This window comes from Aotus nancymaae, unplaced genomic scaffold, assembly GCF_030222135.1.
Source record: "Aotus nancymaae isolate 86718 unplaced genomic scaffold, 86718_ANA_hifiasm-v0.15.2.pri h1tg000040l, whole genome shotgun sequence".
Classification (NCBI taxonomy): Eukaryota; Metazoa; Chordata; class Mammalia; order Primates; family Aotidae; genus Aotus; species Aotus nancymaae.
In genome coordinates, this window is record NW_026988454.1 from 20,209,135 (window position 1) to 20,233,702 (window position 24,568).

The 24,568-nt window shown below is 38.2% G+C and overlaps 1 protein-coding gene across 1 annotated transcript in view; it reads right to left on the reverse strand.

The window, feature by feature from the left end:
- Positions 1 to 615: 615 nt before the first annotated feature.
- SAMD5 (sterile alpha motif domain containing 5) overlaps positions 616 to 24,568 on the reverse strand; it is a 58,930-nt gene continuing 34,977 nt past the window's right edge. The window contains exon 2 of the mRNA XM_012452626.2: positions 616 to 6,254. Coding sequence (XP_012308049.2) covers positions 6,192 to 6,254 — 63 coding nt within the window. The 3' untranslated portion in view covers positions 616 to 6,191. The remainder of the gene's footprint in view (positions 6,255 to 24,568) is intronic.

The window sequence follows — 24,568 nt, forward strand, 5'->3', positions numbered from 1 at the left end:
TTCTTCAGATTGAAGGGACTGGCTTCCCATGCTGACCATAATGCTCTAGTACCATAAGCATGTGCATATTGTCAATTTAAACAACGCACAGTAGTTAGTCCATTTGCCACGGGTCCTGAAGCCAGAAAGCAGTAAGGCTGGGATTCAAATCCAGGACTCTGTGTCTAAGGACTGCTGAAATACTGCTTATTTGAGGTTGAATCACAACACATTTCAGGTGATGGAGATTCAGGGGCTGCAGGAACCACAGCAGAAACACTGTACAGAAACTCCACACACGGCCCCTCTTACCACCCGACAGCCTCCACCATCATACCTTCCACTGTGGTGAGCCACCACGACTGGCACAGAATCACACAAGAGAAGGCCACGACTTACTCATATATAACAAACATACTGAAGGATCCCAGCGCATAAGATGGATTTATTTGACTTTGGTATGCAGTGTGGGAAGATCCACTTTTTCCTTTCCTTGCAGTTAGAACTCTGATTTCCCATGCTGACCATAATGCTCTAGTACCATAAACATTTACATATTGTCAGTTTAAACAATGCACAAACTCCATCATATTCATCAAAATGTGAAAGATTATAAAAGAGGCCAAGGCGGAACCGCTGTGAAAGCCGTAACATTTATTGAAGAGCGGACATATGTTTGCAAATCACAGTGTGCATGGGCATACATTACATGGTTCATAATGCTGTTTCAATTAGGCTTTTCATAGCGCCTTCTCATAACGTCCTTTTTAAAAAAATAACTGAAAGGAAAAAGAAAGTGTCAATTGCAATTACATTTATAAAACCAAACCACTGCTTTCAATTAGACTGAATCTGTGCTTGGCTACTCAGATATACACAAGCAGATTTTCCAAGGCCCATACATACACTTCCGTAGGGGCAGAAATGTTCTATAAATAATGGCTTTAGTAACCCAAATAGTATCTCTAACCATTGACAAGCTTGGGAAACAGGGGAACAACTGCAATGAACAATACAATTTCTAACATTTGTCCCAGTCAACGCACCACTTTGCCCAGGAGATATTTAACACAGCATTTCATGTTTGGAATGATAGGGGAAAATTCATCTAATTAAGGGCATCATACAGAATATACTTATAAAAGACATTTCCCATTTTAATTAATATCTAGAAAGTAGATTTATTGTAGATTTATTTCCTTTTGGTCCAGTGGAAGAAATTTTGGCAAAATTATTCAAAAAAACACTGCTTAGCTCTTAACATGGAATTAAGCCTCTTATTTTCCTCTGAAAAGGTATCTCTCAACCACAGCAATAAAAAATAACACTTAATTTCCAGGAGTTTAAACAATTTTTAAAAACTATCTATTAGATAAGTAGAAAAGTTATGTTCTTCATTTTTTTTCTTTTTTTTTTTAGATATAGTCGCACTCTGTTGCCCAGGCTGGAGTGCAGTGGAGCGATCTTAGCTCACTGCAACCTCCACCTCCCAGGTTCAAGCCATTCTCCTGCCTTAGTAGCTGGAATTACAGGTGCACATCACCATACCCTGCTAAGTTTTTGTATTTTTAGTAGAGATGGGGTTTCACCATGTAGGCCAGGCTGGGCTCAAACTCCTGACCTCAAATGATCTGCCCACCCTGGCCTCCCAGTGCTGGGATTACAGGTATGAGGCACCGTGCCTGGTGATTTTTTTCTGAGCTACCTACCATTTTTTTCCCCTTTAAGCCTTTTATGGAAATAACTAAAATAGTAGTGATTAATGATCATGGACTAGAAAGTTATTTGATTTTATCTCTTCAGAGATTAATAATGTAAAGTTGAAGATGATTTTTTAATCAAAGAATCTGATTGTGTAAAATATCTGATGTAGGAATATGTAATTGATGACAACTGAGAGAGCTAATAAGAGTAAAATTAGAAAACTCTAAAGGAGAAAGCCTAATGGATTTGCCCTGCGCTACACAAATTGTTTTATTTAATAAAGCAATCATGCATGCATCTATATGGCTTTAAGCACAAGATGTCAGCTGATATAAGAAATTCCTAATACTTTGTACTTGGTCTGAGAATTGGGAATCTAGGGTCAGACTTTCACTTATTTCTCTTATTTATCCCTGGATGCAGTATTCCACTTTTTATCCCTTATTTGCCTGGAAATTCAGAAATCTTCCACCTGCCTGAACGTATTTTGATATCTAATCAAATATTGCATGTAAGAATCTACATAAAGCAAATGTTTTATCCAAGGATTTTAATTATGTTAACTTCTCTTTTTGTTATTTTCCAACCCCCATGCAAGGGACCTGTTACAATACTCAGGCTCTTATAAGAGAAAAATTCAGACACGCTCATCTCAATTTTCAAGCAGGTGCTTCCCAGTCCCTGGCACATCTGGTTTTCCTTTATATAGAAGAGAGTTTGCCAATCCATCATCATCTGTTTTGTATCTTGGTTGGATTCTTCCCAGAAGACGCTATCAGGGAACAACCCATTTGCACTCCTAATTTATAAATCACAGTCATCAAATCAGAGGAAAATATACATGTGCCATTCACTTATTTTCACACCAAATTTATCAATCTGAAGCTGCCATAAAAAGAAGAAAGCTAATGAAATCTATTTATATCTGTCTATGTCCCTATTTCCCCAGACTTGAAAACTGCTGGCCTTTATGAATTTGCTGTTTTGTTTTGTTTTGTTTTGTTTTGTTTTGTTTTGTTTTGTTTTGTTTTGTTTTGTTTTGAGATGGGGTCTTACTCTGTTGCCCAGGACGGAATGTTACTGTTTTCTTAAATCAAATTATTTTCATTCAATCAACAAGCATTTACTGAACTCCTATAATGAGCAAGTGCTGTAGCCTTTTTAATCCTTCCTAAGAAAAATCAAAGGGGACTTATTCAGTGGGCTTAAGGCAGTGATAAGGGAATGTCAATTTCTGTCTGAGTTTTCCAGTCAGCTTTAAGGTAATCTCTTCTACATAAGAATAAGTAAGATAACTGAGAGTAAAGACGGGAAGGGAGAGAGGCAGTCAGCACCTGCTACCTGCCTAGCACTGGGCCAAGGACTGTATGTGGGTGTAAGCTGTAGAACTCTTAAGCCTCTTAAGAACTAGAGAGGTATTTATTTTTCCCATTTTATAGACAAGGGAAAAGAAGCTTTAATGAGTTTCATAACTGTTCAAGATGATTCCCCCAATTACATTATAGCTTACATCCTTAACAGATTCACCACAGGAAAATACTACTAGAATAACTTCAGAATTTAAACTAAGATCTGAGTAACTCCAAAGTGAAAACCCAATGCTTGTTGTTGTCACTGTTTATTGCATAACACCAAGACGCTTAAATATCTCTGAACTGAGAAACTGCTTGAATGCTCCAAGTTGAGAAACTACTATCCTTTGTTGCTATAAATTCAGTTTTTCCCAGAATTACAAGTTCAGTTCCCACCTGGGTAAGGAAGGAGCCCTTAACATTATGCCTTCCCTATGCCAAGAAATCTTTTATGTGAACGAAATCCTTTTTTACCTCCCGAAATTTTAAGATGAACTAAAGAAAATTTTGCTATGACCCTCCAAACTCCTCAATATTATCAAATGAAAGTCTGTAATTAATCTCTTTCAATGCTCTAGGAAATACAAATCAAGCTAATTCTCTAGTTTTTATAATATATTTGTTCTTAGTCAATTGCTATTTCTTTTATATTCAAAAATTAAGCATATTATTGGTGTTTAGATAAAAAGAAGAAACACTGAAAAAATTACTCTTCCTAAGACTAATTGTCTCTAGATACAATTCATGGTAAGAATAATTCCTTTCTCTTATATTCTACCTCTTACCTCATTTTGATTTTAATGCAAAGCAATTCATGGGCATCCTTCAATACTTCTCTGCTTATTTGAAAGTTTTTCTTCCTCTAGCTTTAACTAAGATGTCTTTTAAAAATCCATTGGCTTTTTCACTGATTATGACTCTTACTTTAAGTAGAGCATTGTTATTTTCAAATTCTAACAGCAGACAAAGGAGAAGATTTAAACTTGGCAAAAGAATTGAAGTTAGATATTACACAAATAGGAAAAAAAGAACTTGAAATAACCAAGGAAGCTTTTTTTCATTGCAGTAGATAGCCTCATAATGCCCACAATAAAAGTAATAGATTTTTCAAAAACTGGGTCCTTTCTAGCAAAGTTCAACAAGTGCATGAAAATATACACCTGTGAAATAAATCGGCTGCAGATGCAACACCTGGAAATGAGGTCAAACGGGAAGCCATTTGTTATCACAATAAATTATATCTGTAATCTATACAGGCTCCCCCATCATTTCAATGAATCTAGCTTAGGAATTTTAAAGACCCTAGTTCATTTGAAAAAAAATGATGAAAGGCTGACTGGAATATAATCCTTATGAAACTACAAGCTTTGTATAGTTTAAGGACAAACTGTACATGCTTTTAAAATTTAATTTCCTTACATTTGTGTATAATAATGAGACTGATTTTACTCAGTGTCTGAATTAACCTACAGAAATAGCTAAACTATTTAAACTTCAGATTTTTAGAGCAGTATTGTGTTACAATTGCCCTTAGAAACCAAATGCCCCTAGTAACTACCTATCTATTCTTAGGAACCAATATGGACCAATGAAGGTCAGTTTATTTTCCTTTGAGTGTTTCTTATTCTTCTTACCATGACAATGCTGACGTGAACTTACATCTCTTACCTACTTCTAAGTAGTAGATTCCGTAATGCAGTACTACTTGGGAACTCTCAAAACCTGACAGCCTCAGGAGCCTGTCACATGTCTACATCTTTTGTCATGACTTCCTTTCAACTAAATTTTTGGTCCCATCAACATGGTTGCATTCTCTAAGCAGAAAATACTACTACCAGCATCCAGCCCATTTGTGGTGGCTCACACCTGTAATCCTAGTACTTTTGGAGGCCAAGGCGGGTGGATTACTTAAGACCAGGAGTTCAAGACCAGCCTGGCCAACATGGCGAAACCCCTGTCTCTACTAAAAATACAAAGGAATTAGCCAGGTGTGGTGGTCTGTGCCTGTAATCCCAGCTACTTGGGAGGCTGAGACACAAGAATTCCTTGAACCTGGGAAGTGGAGGTTGCAGTGAGCAGAAGTTGTGCCACTGTACTCCAGCCTGGGTGACAGAGCATGATTCTGTCTCAAAACAAAACAAACAAACAAACAAAAAAAACTACCAGCACCCAAACACAAGAATAATAAGAATTAGAAAAATTCCAGATTCATCTTAATTTCCTTCCCGTCACCTCCATCTACTCTCTTTTTCGGCCGTAATTCTACAGGGCTCCTCCAGCCACTGCCACTGCCCACCTCCCAGCCACCACAGGCCTGAAGTCAGAAGTCTGGAGAGCAAGGTGGATAACTGCAGCTCAGAACGGGCTGTGGGCTCTGGCCCTGGCAGTGTCCACAGAGCGCAGGAAACCAGCTATGAGGTAAAATAGCTGGCTCTTGTTTGATACATGTCAGAACAAGATACTTTTATTAGTCCTAATACTAAACCTCCGTGAGATTAAATTTAAAAGAGAAGTTAGAAGAAATTGTCTTCCCTTGGTGATGTTCCCTAATTCATCAGCTTTATCATTGTACCAATACACAAAATAACTATATAAAAAGCACCTTAAAATAAGAATTCCTTCACCAAACTATTCTACATAGAATTATATAAAATATCTTATCTTATGAAAACATGGTCCTAGATGAAATGAAGTAAAATGTATGCTAGAATATAAAATTAAAGCTACCGCTCTCAAGTTAAAAGCAAATTTGGAAATAACATATTTACTACTTAATGTCAGAAATCTACCTTTTTGTTACATTGTACTTAAAATAAGTTATGATCCAAATGCGTTAGCCAATCTCATCTGTTTTCATTATGAATGGAAGGGAGAATCCAACAAATGCATAAGGCTATATCTCATAATGATAGCTTCTTTAAAAATGAACTCAGCACTTTTTATCTGTGATCGTTCACTGCCTTATTTCTAGCTATTATAAGCCAGTTACCCAGTTTACTAAGTTGATTATTCCAGAATTTGTCCAAGCAAAAAGTTAAGCTGATGAGTATTTCCAGGGTCATCATCCATTTCCCTTTTTGAAAGAAGTTTCTAAAAATGCCCTTTTCCAGTCTTCAGGCACCTCATCAGTCCTCCACGAGGTCTCAAAAATGATATCTAGCGGTTCTGTGATGACTTCGGCCAATTCATTAAGTACTCTAGGATGCCGGCCATCGGGACCTGTGGATTTGAACATATCTGGGTTATTGAAGTTCTCCTTTACCCATTCTTCCCCTAGTCCATCATGGATTTCTGCTCCTGTTTTTAAGTCATACGTGTCCCTTACCACATGGACTTTTGAAAAACAGCCCTAAGAGTTTTTGCTTGTTATCTATCAATTTTTCTCTTTCAAGCTAATTAACAAAGAATGTATTTTATCCTTGTTAAGCCTGTATTTTGTTTAAAAAGGTCTACTTTGTTTTCTTTTTATGTTCCTTCCAAGAGAAGGAAACTTAAAAAAAGATTAGATAAAAGTAAACCTTTTAATAGTTTGCATTTCTGAGTCGCATTACGCAGTACCACACGTTAGCAACGTTAGTACTAGAGCAACAGTACTCACATTACGTTACATTGTGAGACATTCCAAAGGTGACCTGTCTCATGCTGGAAGAGCACATATCTATCCAACTTGTAGCTGCAAGTACTAATTCAAAATGCGTCTTCCAAAGTAAAAATGATTTACAAGCATATTTCATCACGATCATTTGTATGCCTAAATGGTAACTTTTTCACATAGGCTTTTAAAAACCATAGTTACACATGAGCTGGAAAGAGGTTAATAAGAATTTCTTATAAAGCAGCAACCTAGTCGAATTCATTTGCTGTGTGGTCTTTGCCATCCAGGTTCTTGGGTTTATATTATGCTAATTATCTGCAAGCTCTGATAGATGTTGACAGTTTTAACCCCTTCATTGTCGCAGTGATCCCTCTGAAATTGAAAGGCAGCAGTACATCGCAGGGCACTGGCCATCTGCCATGGCTCTGCTGCGTGCCCACAATCCCTTGACAGATCCAGATGGACAAAGAAAAGGAAGTAAAGGAAAGTCGGAAGAAAGAAGAAGGATGCCTGAGTCTTTCCTGAGATTTCTGTGCTGCTTGGATTCGACTGTTTGCTTATTTAATTGGAAAACTTTTGGAAAAAGATAAATCCATTCTGTTCTCCTTTGTTTTGCTTTTCTAGTCTCTATCTTTCCAACCTCTCCAAGCTTTGTAAGTGCCCCCAAAATAAAAATCCTATTGCAGACATCATCAAGACTCTTTAAAAGAAGAATTCTGCACATTTCTCTAGGGTACAGCAATTTGTTTTACTACCTGTCATTTTCATCCCTGCTCAAACAGCCACCTGCTGATGGCAATATGTTAGCTAATATGTCATTATTAATTAGTTTGGGTGACACCATCAGACAATCACATCTAAATAGATGGAAAGTATTTATCCAGGTTCAAGAAGTTTCGTTCTCCAGAGAATCAGGCTAGTTTGCTGTAATACTAAGTAATGATATCTTACTACTAATTAATATATTCAAATAGTCACCAAAATAAACCTATATCCAAACCAATGCCTCTATTCATCATCAGCTCATGTTATAAACTGCAAAAAAGTAACCTTCAACCTATGAACAAACCAAGTTGTTGGGCTTTTGGGGAGAGAGAGGAAGAGTAAGGGGAAATTCTGTAGAGAAGGGAAGTTGCCTGAATATAAAGAAGGTAACAGTGTTTGGTTTTTAATGCCCTAATAAATGAAGACATGTAAAGGTGTTAACACCAAACATTACATTTACTATAGAATACAAGAAAACTAGCTACTCGTGTCAGAAAAAATCCAGGAAAAGCCTTAGGTTATAGTGTTAGGGGTCACTCACATGGCAGCAAGACTACTTCCAGGAAAAGAAAAGACCACAAAGGGAGTCAGATGTATCTTGAGGACATTCTCATTATAACGCAAGATTCCACATCTGTCCCATGTTCAATAGACTTCTGCCTGAAGTCAGAAACATGGTCCTGCCTGCCTTCAAAGGTCACTTTGCTCTAGAAACATATAAAAATAAAGAAAATGCCTTTGGACAGATTATCATTTAGCAAGCAAAGACACCCTGAATATTAAACTCATCTAACGGAGTGGACCATGAGTTCATTTCAGAAATCTAACATCAAACTGTCAGCCTCCAAAACCTCTCATGCCTTTGATTCCACAAAAACAAATCATATTCATTAGACAAGTCCAGCCTTGCAATCTGCTATTTTTCATTCTTTGCGGGGGAGGGTGGAGGGAAGACGAACAGGGTTTCTGCAATGGGTCATGGAGAGTTTCAAGGTGTGAGAGCAGTCACAGAGAACAATAATTAGTGGAGCACATGTTGCTTCATGACCGTAGGAAGCATCGGTGATTTCCCTGTCCCGAATGCTCTTTATTCTTTTCTGGCTGATCACATTGTGGTATACTGTGGCTGCTCTTGGTAGATCCCACTCTACAAGTGGAACGGAAATGGACAGTTCTAAAATTCCAACAAACTTGAAGGAGATAACTGCTGAAGATAACTCTTACGGTCACACGTGCATTTCACAGAGCTGCTCCTGAACGTATCACACATTTCTCATATTTCATTTTCCTCCTAAATTATCAGACACACTCCTACAAAGCAAAAAAAAAAGCTCTTTCTTCACCAAGAAAAACAATCATCTGTTCACCAAGAAAAACAATCATCTGTTCACATGTGTTCACAGTCTTCTTCCTTGGTTATCAAACTAGGTTGACTTAAAAATCATGGCCAGGCACGGTGGCTCATGCCTGTAATCAGCACTTTGGGAGGCTGAGGCAGGTGGATCACCTAAGGTCAGGAGTTTGAGACCATTCTGGCCAACATGGTGAAACCCCGTCTCTACTAAAAATACAAAAATTAGCGGGGCATGGTGGTGGCAGGTGCCTGTAATCCCAGCTACTCAGGAGGCTGAGGCAGGAGAATCGCTTGAGCCCTGGAGGCAAAGGTTGCTGTGAGCCAAGATCGCGCCACTGCACTCCAGCCTGGGCGACAAGAGCAAGAGTTCATCTTAAAAAAAAAATTATGAAAGGCATTGATCCTTTCTCAAAATTCATGGAAGCCAACCTTTGCAGGAATAAATACCAAGTTATATTTTGGGGTCTTAACACCCCTAACGTTTTGCATTTTTAAAGACGAGGTTTTGTTGTTGTTGTTGTTGTTGTTGTTGTTTTTTAAAGTGATTGCCAGAATTTTCCTTGTAGTGTGCCAAATAATTATCCCCCTATTTCTAGGAAAATTTTGCTAAAAGGTTTATATCCCAGTTGGTCTATTCTTCCCTATCTGGCTTTGAGACCACTCTCAATCAGAGACTTCTTACATTTAAGCCACTCAAATCTAATTCTTGGGTTGTGACTTTCTCAGTTTCATTTGTTCTAGGCTTTTATGGGGTTTGAGGGGCCTCTCGTTTTCGAGGTTTGTCAGTTCTCCTATGCCAAACCTCCTATCAACGTTAGAATTCTAATCTGAGAAGCAGGGAGAGGCAGTAAAAGTCATTCAATGAATAAAGAAACTATTATCTTATGGTTAAAAATTAAGGTTTATGAGATTGCATTTTTTTTCTCAGTTGATTACTCTGATTTTTAACTGACTTCAAGTCTGTTACTCTTTTTAGCTTGTGATTTTCCCCCTAATTAAAGGCAATCAGAGAGATAGGCAGGCTAAACACCATTCAGAATTCATTTCTCTACTGTGACATTATTCTAAAGGATGTAGCTCAATTGCAGCTGTAGAACCAGTTGACACACATTTTCCATATTTGGTTGCTAAAGAAATATAACCAGTGACTGTGTATTAATAATAGGTAAAATTTACACACAATTTGGGGGGAAAACTGTGTAACAAAAAAATTGATGATGGTAGGAGTGTCGCTTTCTATTCTTTTGGATAACACAAGGGCACAAAGCAGAGTCTTTAGGTGGTTGGTGATAAGACACAAGATTTTTTGACCTCATGACATACGCAATTTCAGTTTTCCAACATTCAGCCATGTCACACTGGCTATTACTATAGAACCGAGAAAGGTGGGAATTTGTGTGAAGAGTGGACACTTAAATACATCCTCACTGGATTGTCAATTTCTCCAAGAGCAAAACCCCTACATTTTACATGTGTTCATATCTCCTATAGGAACATTATATATAATGTCAGCCATTACTACTGGTGATCGATGGAATTGTCCCTCCTATAATTCTCACAAACATTTCTCACTAACCTAAGTTCCTATTGGAAAAATTTCGTCTAGAAAGTCAGATAGTCTTTACTGCCTATACAATAAAGAAAACATGATCGACATATGTTCACTGAGCCCATATGTGTCTTAATGATCATCTTCCCTCTAAGCATCTCCTCTTTGGCTCCTACACGAGGGAAGGCTCAGGCTGGCTCCTGAACCCCAGTGGGCTGAAGGATGCAACATTAGATTACACAAATAGCTGGCAATATACACGTGTCCTGATAGGCTCTTTTTCTACTGAAAGAGTCTTCTAGGGTACATTTTCTAAGATTCTGTGGAAGACAAAAATGTTTGGTCTACTCCAGAATGATCCACATTATACTCTACACATATTTTCTTTTTTTGACTTTAGAAACAAACACCCCAATGCCACCCTAATTATAAACTCTTCTTATTATCCTGCCTTCATCCAAGGTGTGTCCTTGGCAAGTGAAGATGTACTATTCTACTTCCCGGAGAAAATTAAGTAAATTATAATAAACTCCAGGGCTTTTCACTGCCTCTTTCAGAGCCACACGAGTTATAAATTTTCTTTGGGACTTTTCTGCAGCTTTCAGCAAAGGAGAAGTACAGAGGAGAGGTTGGCTGGACATTTTCCTACTGCTATTCCTTCAGAAAAAAAACTATCAGGAACAAATTCGGAGTTTGAAAAACAAAAGCCTCTTTGTTTATGCTATCCTGGGGCACTAACTGATTTTATAATTTTTCCAACTGCAGAGCTATGCAAATTCCCTACTTTCTTAAAAGTACTTTGCTGTACTCATCACTGACGCTTCTGAGAATACTAACTTCCCACACAAGAGACCAAGCCCCAGGGCTGTGGTCTGCAAGCAGCAGCCAGTGCTCCCAGGGACAGCCGCTTCTGAGGCCAGCACCGCCTTACTGCCTGGAGTCAGGGCCATGCCTTATCTCCATCAGAAAGAAATGACTGGGAATTTAACTGTTGGCAATTTTGTACTGTACTTTCAGTCATTATTTAATAATTAACTGCTGATCACAACAAGAAACGGGCTAGGTCACCATTCTTTCAAGAAGTTTAACAGAACGATTAAGGAGGTATTTGGTAGTTGGAAAGGACAGTGATTTTAAGAACAAAAGGGAGCTCAGGCGTATTTACAGAGGAAGTGGAAGGATTCCATGGAGACTGACTAAATGCGAAAAACAAAGGGATAATTCTGAAACATAATTATCTCTTGGGTCGGAGTAGATAAAGTGGAGAGTTAGTCTTAAAGGGGAGAGGAGTAATTCCTCATCAAAAGCAGAAGGAATGAAGACCAGATGGGTCAGTAGGCCACACATTTGGAGGTGAATGGGAGAGGGAGGGAGGGAGTGTGCAGTGGACCACTTCTCAGTTCTGATGGGCCAAGGCTACCTGCAGAATGGGCCATAAGATGGGCAAGGGCAGAGTTTCAAGGAGGAGTAGGGGAGATTCTAACATAGCCACCAAGAGAACTGTGACAGGAAATCAATTGGACAGCTGCAGGAGATTGGATTGTCTGGAATCACAGCGATACGGGCCTTTAGATTTTTCCTCTGTCTTGTGATTCAAGTTCTCCGAATATCATCCAAAATCTCATCAAGACACAGGCCTGTAATTATACAACACAAGCCCAGAACAAAAATAGCCATCAATGCTGGAGTGTGCTGAATGCCAGTGTCTGTCCTCTACTGCAGTTCTTTAAAATACGGTGGGTCTTCGGATGCAACACTCCTGTGGCTTGGCTCTCACCAGGCTTCTGGGCTGCTCACTTAAGGTTCTCATTCTCTCTCTCCTTCTGTCTTTCTCTCTCTCTCATCAGCCTACTCCATAGGAAAATCATCTATTATTATATACTAATGGTCTTTGAAATCACCGTTAACATTAATCTGCTAACTCATACTTCAATTATCACCAATATAATTGCCGTAACAGTATGCTTATAGAACATACTATGATTATTATTACCTGCCTGCTCTAGCAACAGCAGCAAATGGCTGCTAGTATTTACCGAGTGAACTCCCTCTGTGCCTACCTCCCAGGGACTGTGATGAGAATGTACACTTTTAAGTAATCACCTTTACTTCTTACCACAAGCCAAAGTGATGGCGATCCTAGACCCAACTTTGTAAATAAAGAATTTGAGGCTTTAAAGTGTAGACAAACTGCTAATCAGTGGCAGGGTGGTTCTGTCCAACAGCAAAGCCCACTTTATCGAAACTACTTCCGTGCTCTGCAATCATTTTTTATTGGGAAGCTGTAGCGTTTGAAAATCCCCCCTCAACCCCAAATTCACATCCACCTGGAACCTCAGAATGTGACCTTATTTGGAAAGAGAGTCTTTGCAGATGTTCTTAGTTAAGGATTTTGAGATGAAATTATCCTAGATTTAGAGTGGGCCCTGAATCCAATCCCTGGTGTTCTCATAAGAAAAGGAGAGGAGAGGACACAGGGACACACTGACAAGAGGCCAGGTGAAAGCGGAAGCAGAGGGTGGAGTGGTGCGGCCACGAGCCAAGGAATGCCAGGAGCCACTGGAAGCTGGAAAAGACAAGGAGAGAGTCTCCCTGAGAGGCTCTGGAGGCAGCATGGCCTTGCTGACACCTTGATTTCGGATTTCTGGCTGTGAACTGTGAGAAAACAAACTTCTGTTGTTTCAATACACAGTTGATGTTATTTTGTTACAGAAGCCCTAGAAAACACTGACTCCTTTGCAGGAAAGATAGAATTTTAAATGCTATTAGAAATATTTTTAATCCCTTCATTGTTTTTGGTGATAGATTCAAAGGTGATTTTAGCAAAAGGTATTTTATTTTTATTCAGAATATAAAATGTTATGTATAATGCTTATTTACTTATATTTAATGTCATAACGAAAAAGTTTGACTTCTTCCTATTCAACAAGTGATGCAAACTGTTTATGAACAAAAAATATGATTTGTTAAAATACATTAAAAACTATATGTTTATATGTGGACTCCATGTACATTAATACGCAGACTGAGATTTAACTATTGGTTACGGATCAAAAATAGAAAATAATCAACGTTCAGAACTATTGTTTTTCTTTTGCTTAAAATATCCACTGGTTTATTATTTACTTGAATATTTGTGATTTATTTTAAATTGCAAGACAAGAGAGAAGGTTTTTGTGGCCACTTCCAAGCATTGCTCTATAAATAACATACGATCGTTGTAGATATAATTTATTTCTGATAAATTAAAATTGAAAATAATTGCCAATATTTTTGTTTTTAATATTAGTTATTGAAGAATGAGAGTTTAATGTGTGATGTAAGCATATTTGAGATCTACAAAGTTTTCATTTTAATGATAAAAATATTTAAGTAATTGTCATTATGTACTAAAAGATATATAATGAAACAGTCACTCATCCCAACCTGGAAAATTTTTTGTAATTTGCTGACAGCTCAGAAACCTCCACTTGAGAAACACTGCAATGTCGTATCCCAGCCATTCTCTAGTTTTGGTTCTAGGAGAGATTTGAATTATTAAAAATTATTGAGGATTCCAGAGAGATTTTGTTTTATAAGCTAAAACTATTGATGTGTACTGTATTTTAAATTATAACTGTGAAATATTTAAAATATGTATTTAATTCATTTAAAACTAACACAAGTAAATGCATTACATGTTAATATATTTTTTATGAAAAATAAATATATATTCTCCCCAAAATTAAGAAATATGGCATTGCTTTACATTTGTATGTATCTCTAAATGTCTCTTTATATCTCTTTATATTTAATCTGTGGCAATATGTTTTTAGTTGAAGTATGTGAAGCAAATCTGGTCTAACACAGATGTGTCACTGAGAAAGTAGAGAGCATCTGAACAGACTTATCTGATAAATAATTGTAGATATTTATTTTAATACCATGGCAAAACTTGACAACAGGTGCTTTCTTAAAAGTCACTTGCCATGTGAAATTTGAAACCATAGCAATGAACTTTTCTTACTGTTTATTACATTAAAATCATTGGTCAATCTACTTTTAATTGATTTTCCCCCATAAATCATTTTATGATATCATGTATTAGTCATTTGGAAAATATTCAGTTTCTGAGTTATGCAGATCTTCCAAATGTTGACACATATCATTATTCAATATATTTTAAAAATCACATGTTAATATCACCACCCAAAGTAGTCTAATCAAAAAAATCTTTAGGCAGTATGCAACTATCAAGCTCACTGGGGCAAATATAAGTTTTCTGAAATTCTTGTTTTTACTTGAACATTCAAATTTTATCATTAACAACAAACACTGTCAATTATCTTTCTTGAAGTATCAGGTTCACTTTAGTTATTTTTAAGAAATCTGCCAAATACCCAAGTCTAAATAAGATGGCTTGTCTCTCAGTTGTTCTTCCAAGTGAAAATGGTGTTACATGGAAAGAGCAGCCAGTTCAGCCCGCAACTCACACGAGAGCACAAGCGGTTGGCATGGAGACAGGAGCTACACCCAAGTCTATTTGCAGCAGAAGTGCTCTATGAGCAGTTCTCATTTTGTCACATAGAATATTCAAAAATCATGTAGACAGAGGTTGAGATTTAACAAACATTAATTTCTACTGCTTCATCAAGGCTATTTTAAGGAAAAAATGGCTTCTTTTGGCACGTGTATTTGGGTGCACATATGGGTGAAGAATACAGTAAGTACTAAGACAGGTTGATGCTAACATTTTTATCCACTGTTCCTTTTGTGCTGCCAGTACAAATGTCCTCCCAGTGAAAAAGGCAAATAACATCGCATTATAGTGTTATTCTGAAATAATTATTAGCTTGCAGACCCCCTGAAAGGGCCCTGGGAATGACACTTTGAGAACCATTGCTCCATACCACTTCCGGATATGGGAAGTCAAGGTAGGGTATCACAAAATCAGCATCAAGCATCAAACTGAGTCATCGGTCTGAAATAGAATTCTGCCCATTCAAATGATAGCTCTATCCTAGCAATCGCTCCACATTCACCCTTCTGGCTGTCATCTGGCTCAGCCCAAGAACTGGGAAGTCTGGAACCTTCCTGCCATTAGGTGAGATGATTTTTCTCTCCTGTCTGTTGAGGCAGTTGCAAAGATGGCTGCTGTGCCTGGAAAAAACATGCTTCTCTGATGCACTGTGCTTGCCAGCCATGCCAATAACAAGAGCTTTTGAAGTGACCCAGCAATTCTGAGTGCAGCCAGCCTCCCACATCAAAATAGCCTGTGGCCTCCTGGCCACAAAGCTCAGTTCCCCAAACACTGAGGCCTGGTCTCCACTGGACATGATGAATTAGAATGGGCAAGGAAGCAAGACAACAGACAATCATCTTTAGCAATTCTTTCCTAGGCACATTTGCATGTTGATATGGTTTGGCTGTGTCCCTACCCAAAACTTATCTTAAATTTTAGTTCCCATAATTCTCATGTGTCATGGGAGAGATCTGGTGGAAGGTAATTGAATCACGGAGGTGGTTACCCCCATGCTGCTGTTCTCATGATAGTGAGTTCTCACGAGATCTGATGGTTTTATAAGGGGCTTTTCCCTCTTTTGCTCAGTACTTCTCCTTCCTGCCATCATGTGAAAAAGGACATGTTTGCTTTGCCTTCTGCCATAATTGTAAGTTTCCTGAGGCCTCCCCAGCCCTATAGATCTGTCATTCAATTAAACCTTTTCCCCTTTTGAGTCACCCAGTCTCGAGCAGTTCTTTAAAGCAGTGTAAGAATGGACTAATACATATGTTTAGTGGCAGCCAGAATGAAGGAAGTCCGGGGTACCCGTGCTGTTTTCTGTCTTATTACCACGTCTCCAATTTTGGCAGGGCTGAAAAAGGACACTTTCAGACTTCTCAGAAAAACAACATGCTGTGATGTGGGTTTCAAGTTAGACTATGGCTAACTGCTATAAAAGAGCAGTGCTTGTAAAGTCATCTGAATAACACTTAAGATGTTGACCTTGTCCAAAAGAACTTGGAAGAAACGTAAATGGGCTACCTAAAGCAGGAAAACACGTAAATAGGACTGAGTTCTATCATGCATTGTAGAACTTACCCATACAGGCTGGCTGTTATGCAGCACTAATTCCTAGGGGAAGGTTTAGGAGCAAAGTCCAGATCAAAGGACCTCTCAGCTATTGTCCAAGATAAGCTTATGCCATTGTGTCCAGATGACACTGTGTTCGGAGTGGGTTCACAGTGGTTATAGGGTATGTGGGTTTGTATATGAGAAAGAGATATACAGAAACAGAGAAAACAATTTGGGAGTTGGGATAGGGAGTGGAGAACACATCAAGCATACTAACTTAAACCAAACCAGACAGCCTCTAGATATTCCCCAGCAGTCATCCCATCCCTTCCTGCCGGGACAGAAATGAAATTCCCTGGGGGAAGCAGAACAGGGCAAGGGATCTTCAAAATCCAGCTCTGCCATTTCCTGGATGGATGGCCTTGGGCATATTACCCAACCTAACCACTCTCTGCTTTGGTTCACCATCTACAAAATGGGAACCACAGTAGTATCTACATCCCAGAGGGTTATTATGAGGATTAAATGGGCTAATGTCTACAAGACTGTTTAGAACAGTATCTAGCGGAATGGAAGCCTATGTAACTGTATGGATGATTTTTCCAGTGCCTGTCCTATACAAAGACGTGGAATTATATATTTTAGTTCAATCTCTGAGTGATGTAAACCCACCCCTAAGGAGGCATAGATACTTACGCACATCTTTAGAACAAAAACATAATGGATGTTCAGCAGCATTATTAAGTTACTCATCCACAAATGTTATTAGAATAAATCATGAATAATGTGTATGCTTTAAGCACTGTTTAGTCATTAACTTTAAAATTTTTCATTTAGCTTTGTGAAGCATGCCCTATAGAACATAACTACCATAGTAGCTCTCAACTTGTTGAAGCATAAAGACCTCTTTAATTGTTTTTAAAAACACAGACCGCCCCTCCGCAGCCCCGCCTCACACAGGCATATGCGTGCATGTGCACAAACACACACAGAGTCACCTTAAACTGCTAGGCTTTTCTTATTTTCCTGCTACTTTTTGATTGAGAAAAAATACTGCTTTGAAAGTGACCAAAAATTTAAGAACACCTTCAAATATATTTATATAAAACATTACGTATGCAGATGTGCACCGACAACGGTTGGTCCCCAAATAGGTGCCAGGAGTCTTCTATTAATTCCTCAAGGGTCTGTGCTCTATGGATTGGGAGCCACTTTCCCAGAAGAATGGTATGTTCTGAATTGGAATTGGATTCTTATAGAAATTCAATTCCATTAAAATAAAAATTCATTAACTGAGTAAAAGTTAAACTCCAGAATCCCAACTTCAAATATAGCATGGAGTGGTCTCCACATGCTTGCATTGGTTAATGTACAACAGGCCAGGGGTCTTTACAGTATTATGTCAACAAGCAAAAGGCCAACATTTTATCTGTCTTCTCTCGGAATAGCTGGATTTCCTCTCACGTAATCTCCCGCAGTTCGCCTTAAAACATTTCATTGTTTACTCCTTCAAGAATCTGACTCACTGCAGCAAAGACATTAAACAGCAAAGAACACGGATAATCCCTTGTAGTTTCTACAGGAATCTCAATTCCAGAGATAAAATAGAAAGGACCCAAATTTCCTAGAACTAATAGAGACCCATGGAAACATCCCAGTGCAAGAACACAGAAGCTCAGTGGGTTGGGTATTTTTCAGAAAACGTAAACTAGGATAACAAGGATTTTAGAACCTTTCTTCTGCTGATAGGAGCTTTCTCTGTGTGACGTAGAACACAAACCCAAACACTGACTTCTGTTTTTCAGATTTAAAAGTATTAAATATATATATGAATTAAAATGCTAAAATACATATACACATACAAAATACATATATATGTATATATACACCTGCTGAAATTGTATTCGAAAATAAGGTCCTCAATTCTTTTCTTCTATGCTTTTCATTTCCTTTGAGATCAAATAAAAAAATAACCTTTCACATTACCACATTTTACTATGACTTTAAAGGAGTTGTTTTTATTTTAGGACATAACGTGCAAAATCATGGTATTTAACACTACATTATATTCACACATCATGCAAGTTAAATAAAGACACCTTGCTGATTTCTTAATATAGATTCAGCTAAGATTAGTTATGCATCTGCCACCTTAACATTCAGATTGGGGATAGAAAAAAAAAAGCCTTAGTTAAAAATCATGCTTGCATGGTAAGTGCTTAGAATTTCATGGTTCATTTAAGAGCATCACAATCAAGAACTTAATTATGTTAAAAGAGAATGGTATCTTCTTAATAGCCAAAATTACATTCCCCCTTAATTTCTCTCCTTCACCCCACAAAGTAGATCATTTTCCTTAACCTCTTGTTTTTTGACCTATGAAATAAGAAAGTTAGCTAGATGACTTTAAGATTTGGCTCTGTCATGCTGTGATTTTATGATTTCTAGGGAATAGACTGATGAAGAGGCCAAAAGGGAACAGAGCCTCCTCGCTATGAGGATTCAGCCAATTCAATTCCTAAACAAAAAAATACTTCCCCTGGCACCTAACAACTGAAGTGTGCCCCAGGGCACTGTCAGTGGTCTGAGAACTTGGAGCAGAAGGGCAGCAAGGTATTACAGAGTGACAGCTCTCCCAAACCCTCCTCTGTGGTTTCACATTGAAACATGCGTCTAACAACACACTACTCAACAAATCACTGAATGTCAAAAAACATGGATTCCTCTCAACCAAAATATATGTGTTATGGCACCAGGATGGACTGAGAACTAATAATGGGAGTGCTTTTATATATATATATAAATCTAAGAGGTACAAGTGCAGTTTTGTTATATGGACATATTGAGTAGCGGTCAAGTCTGGGCTTTTTTTTGTCTGTCACCCCAATAATGTACATTGTTCCCATTAAGAAATTTCTCATCCCTCACCCCTGCCCACCTCATACCCTTCTGAGACTCCAATGTCTGTTACTCCACATTCTGTGTCTATTTGTACACATTGCTCAACCCCCACCTTAAAAGTGAGAACATGCTGCTTTTCACTTTCTGTTTCTAAATAGTTTAACATAATGGCCTCCAATTCCATCTACATTGCTGCAAAAGAAATGATTTTATTCTTTTATATGGCTGAATAGTATTCCATTGTGTATATATACCACATTTTTAAAATCTAGTTATCCATTGGTGGATACTTAGGTTGATTCCATATCTTTGCTGTTGTGAATAGTACTGTGATAAACATACAAGTTCAAGTATCTTTTAATATAATAATTTCTTTTCCTTTGGGTAAATATCCAGTAGTGGGATTGCTGGATCAACTGGTAGTTCTATTTTTAATTATTTAAGAAATATCCATACTGTTTTCCATAGAGATTATACTAATTTACATTCCCACCAACAGAGTATATTTATTTCCCTTCAACATGCTATTTTCTTGACTTTTTTTTTTTAAGACAGAGTCTCATTCTGTTGCCCAGGCTAGAGTGCAGTGATCACAGCTCACTGTAACCTCAAACCCCTGGGCTCAAGCAATCCTTTTTCCTCAGCCTCCCAAGTAGCTCAAACTAGAAGTGGGCCACCACGCCTATCTAATGTTTTTATTTTTTGAGACAAGAGTCTTGCTATGTTGCCCAGGCTAGTCTCAAACTCCTGGGCTCAAGTGATCCTCCTGCCTTAGCCTCTCCCAGTGTGGGGATTACAGGTATGAGCTATCACATATGGCCTATTTTTGACTTTTTAATAATAGCCAGTTGATGGAAGATCAATGGTGGAGAGAGGAACTTATTTTTAGATCAGCAAATCTAATAATAACTTCCAGTCTAAGTAGCAAACTGTTTGTGTTTTGCAAGTTACTATAAACGTACAGTATAATCCTCCATGCCATCGAAGTAAATAATTCGCTATGGTTGTGGATAATATTCAAGTTGGTTCAATTCAAAGAGAGTCTAACTGGTGATGAGTCATGTTCCCCCAGTAAACAAAGCATGAGACAAAGGCTTATAGGTAGATAGCTTGTTTGGGAATGTGATCCCAGAGAGTAAAAGGAAGGAGAGAGTGAAACAAAGGAAAGAAAGCCCAACACCCATGTGATGCTGAAGGGGTTGGCCACTTGGTGATGTGCTGCTCTATTGTGCGAAAGCTTTCCAGGAGCCTTAGGAAATGCATCTCAGAGCTATGCATGAAAAAGAATCAAGAGAGAAACATTTATCCATCACCTTCCATTATCCACTTGTCAAGGTTTGTCTTATGGGTGTCAATATCCTTGCACTTCCTGCTTATACATGTATGAGTGCCTAGTCAGCTCCCACAGGAGTACGTGACAAAGTTAGAGGAGCCTCTGGACAGAAAGCAAGAAGCACAGGCCTAAACCAATGAGCTGCTAGGGTGCACCTATATGACGCTGGTTGAAACTTGTGCAGAACTGTTTGCTCAGCAGTGGCTGCAATACGAATTCAGGCCAAGATGATTTGAATTGGTGCACGCAAGTATCAGGCTATGTGTATCAGTTAGGATGGGCCAGTTCTGCTGCAGTAACAAATCACCTCACAATTGCAATGGCTTACAACAACAAAGGTTTATTTTTCACTCATGCTACAAATCCAATGTGGGTCAGCTATGGTTCTGTGCCATTTTCTTCACTCCAGGACCAAAATTGACAAAACATTCTCTATCAGGATCACTGCCAGTCATTGTGACTAACGGAAAAGATTTAATTTGTGAACCATGCAGTTTTGTAAAGCTTCTGTCTGGAAGAGAGTCACATCACTTCTGTTCACCTTTCATTAACCAAAGCAGGTCAGAATTCAAAGGGGTAAGACACATAATACTCCTGCAGGGAGGGGAAATGCAAGAAAGGTGATTTCAAGAGGAGAAACATAATCTGTCATAACTGTGCCTTCATTTTCATGGGGAGAAAGCCAAGGGTAAGAAAAACAATTCACTTTGGGAAACCCTGTGCAAATTCCTTCACAGCACCATCTTCTCTTTCAGCACATGGCCATCCAATATTTTTAGAAATATTAAGTCCTAATCAAGAAAGCAGATTATTTTAAGTAGATCATTTTCCAAAGGGGAAACAAAAGGCATAGAGGATATCTTTGGGAGAAGCATTTGAAAGCCTTTGTAATTCCTATACTGTACATTTCTTCATTGTACAGATGTTGAGATGAGTTCAGTTCTCATAATCACAAATGAATTGACTTCAAAGCAAGTTAATGACAGGCCTGGGACTAGGACTTGGTTCTCTGTATTTCCCATTCTGGGGTAAAGTTAACAGGGAACATTATGGTCATAATTCTATAGTCAAATCGGAAAGCAGAGACTAAACAATTAGACATGTAACACAGATCATTTCAAATTCTGCCACGTTCTAGAAAGACAGTAAGAGATTGATACGATAATGAGTGGTGGGGTACTGAAATGATGGTCTCTCTGAGGAGGCAACATGTACAAAAAATCATTAAACCACTTATGTAAAATCACAACCTGATTTTTAATAATAGTTAGCAACATTATCCTCTAAGGGATACTGTTCATCTATTAAGACCTCTGAATGGATTTCACCCTCTGTGCTGTCTCTCTACTTCCCACTCCCCACTAAATCTCTCTCTCTTAATCGGCCATTATTATATTTTTTTCTAGCTGAACTTATTAAATGAGGTTTTATGAGTGCTGTTCTTAATTTGAAAATCAAGCAAGTAAACTATTTTATATGCCCATTACCTAAATTAAGTTGCTTTTTAAGTATTTTCTGTATATCAAGAAGCCTTTAAAAGAAAATTCATCTTCTCTCCCTACCAGCTTCGGCCACCTCCTCTTCCCCTACCAGGATCTAATTGTTGTTGAAGAAAGATTTCTTACTTTTCAATTCTGCATTTGGGCAAAACTACAGGTTCCATTAAAAACTTCCTTCCTAAGCTATCTTGGACAGAAATATATGCAGTCAACAGATTTCTAAGAATGACCCCAATGATTCCTGTTCCTGTGTAATCCCCCACTTTCGAGTGTGGGTGGAACCTGTGATTATATGATAAATGTCACTCCCATGATGAGGTTACAGTATGTGACAAAAGGGAGATTAGTCTCTCGGGTTGGCCTAATCTAATACCTTGAGCCCTTTAAAGGCTTAGTGTTTCTCTGTCTGGAAAATAAGAAGTCAGAGAAATTCAAAGCTTGAGAAGAACTCAACCCACCATTTCTGGTTTGAAGATGGAGGGCGCCATATGAAAAGGAGTGAGGGCAGCCTCAATGGGAACCTCCTAACTGCAGCTGAAAGGAATTCTCCCAACAAACTAAATAAGCTTGGAAGTGGATTCTCCCCTCACCAGAACCTCCAAATACGAGCCCTGGCTGGCTGATACCTTAATTTTGGCTTTCTGAGACTCTGAGCAGAGAATCCAGTCAAGCTTGGGACTTGCCCAGAATTCTGACCCAGAATTACGAGATAATAAATGGATGTTATTTTTAGCAGCTAAGTTGGTGGCCATTTGTTATGCAGCAATAGAAAACTAATGCAACATGTAACTAGAGTTATCCACCGAGGTGTTCTGTTAAACAGCTAAATAATGACTCTTTTCCCACCTTCAGAATGTGCACCATTAATTCTCACAAAAGGAAGAGAATTCAGTGGGGGACAGAGGGAGAGGTCAGTGATGGAAAGGCAGGACCCAAAGTGGGACAGACTGATGGGAAACACCAACCCTACCCAGCTGCATGGCATTATTCTCAGGTAAGGCTATCGACTACTCTTAAGAAAGAAAGAGGGAGAATAACGAGGGTGAACTCCAGTGTACCAAACCACTAGTGACAGGAATCTAGACACAACCAGCTAATTTTCTTTTCAATTCTTAGCACAAAGGGCAAAAAGGAATGGGGAGATCATGAAATTTTTTAAAAGATGCCAAGCATTTATGACATTTTTCTGATTGATTATATGCAGAGTTCAGAAGCATTTATATACTGCAGCAGACAAACCACTGTGTTGTTCATCTAATGCCATCTTTTTTTTCCTTTTTCTTAGCACAGAAAAAAAAGGCTTTAGTTTCTAGGCTTTCTTACAGATAGGTGGGGGCCACTGATGGAGCTCTGGTCAATGGGATGTAAGCAGAAATAACAGAAGTCACTTTGAGGCCTCACTCTTAAAAATCATCCTAAGCCAATCTTCGCTTGTCCCTGAAGAGGTCATGTTTTAAGATGATAGGAGACTAGATGGAGGGAGCTTGGGCCCCTGAGTCACTGAATGGAAGAAAGCCTCCACAGACCCTAAGGTCTTCGCAGGAGCCAGAAGTAAGTATTTATTATGTTAAGGTTTCGAATTTGGGGGTTTGGGGAAGGAGCAGATATTTTCTTATTAAAGCGTGCCCTACGTTATCCTGAATAATACACACATATATTCTTATTTAGCAGCTTTATATGCAGTTTCTTTCTCTTAGATATTTTTCTTGTTTTAGCATAACACCCAAGCATTACACAGGAATTTGAATATCAAATTTAATTAATGTTACAAGAAATTCCTATCCTAACACATTTTAATGTTTATACTAGATGATTTCTGTCTTACATAAAATACAAAGAAGAGTATATAAATACTGATTTATGTATGTATATATGTGTGTCCATGTTTTATATATATACACACACACACATTTGTACTTGTGTGTGCCTGAGTATAAATACATACACACATATATGTAAATTTATACATAATTACTAGTAATAGGAATAATGACAAACTCCCTTACGCAACGCCAAATTAAAGTACGCTTATCCTTAACTACAGTTCCATGCCCCACTGCCCCCACCCCCAAATCTGGCAAAAAGCCTCCCTCTCGGATCTTTTCAGCTAATTTAAGGAATGTCAACATGGAACAAAGACAAGTTATTGGGAGAACTTGGGTTTGTTTAGCAAGGAGAAGGACCCATAATGAGAATTTAAAATTATCTTCAAGAACGTTCAGAAAAGGTGTTAACTATTTACAAACCAGGAGGCAAAAGTAAATTCACTGAACTCTCTAACCCAATCGCCCATTTTTCCATTTACCTGCATTTCAAAAGACCTAAAAAGAGACAAAGGACTAATCCGTATTGCTGAATGTACAAGATTATAATTAACCTAACGTCTGCTTCAAATTTACTATTATCTACTAAAGAATAAATAATTTTACAGCCCACTAATGTAGGTCTTAAGCTTTAAATCACTGACCATTACTAATAAGCAGCT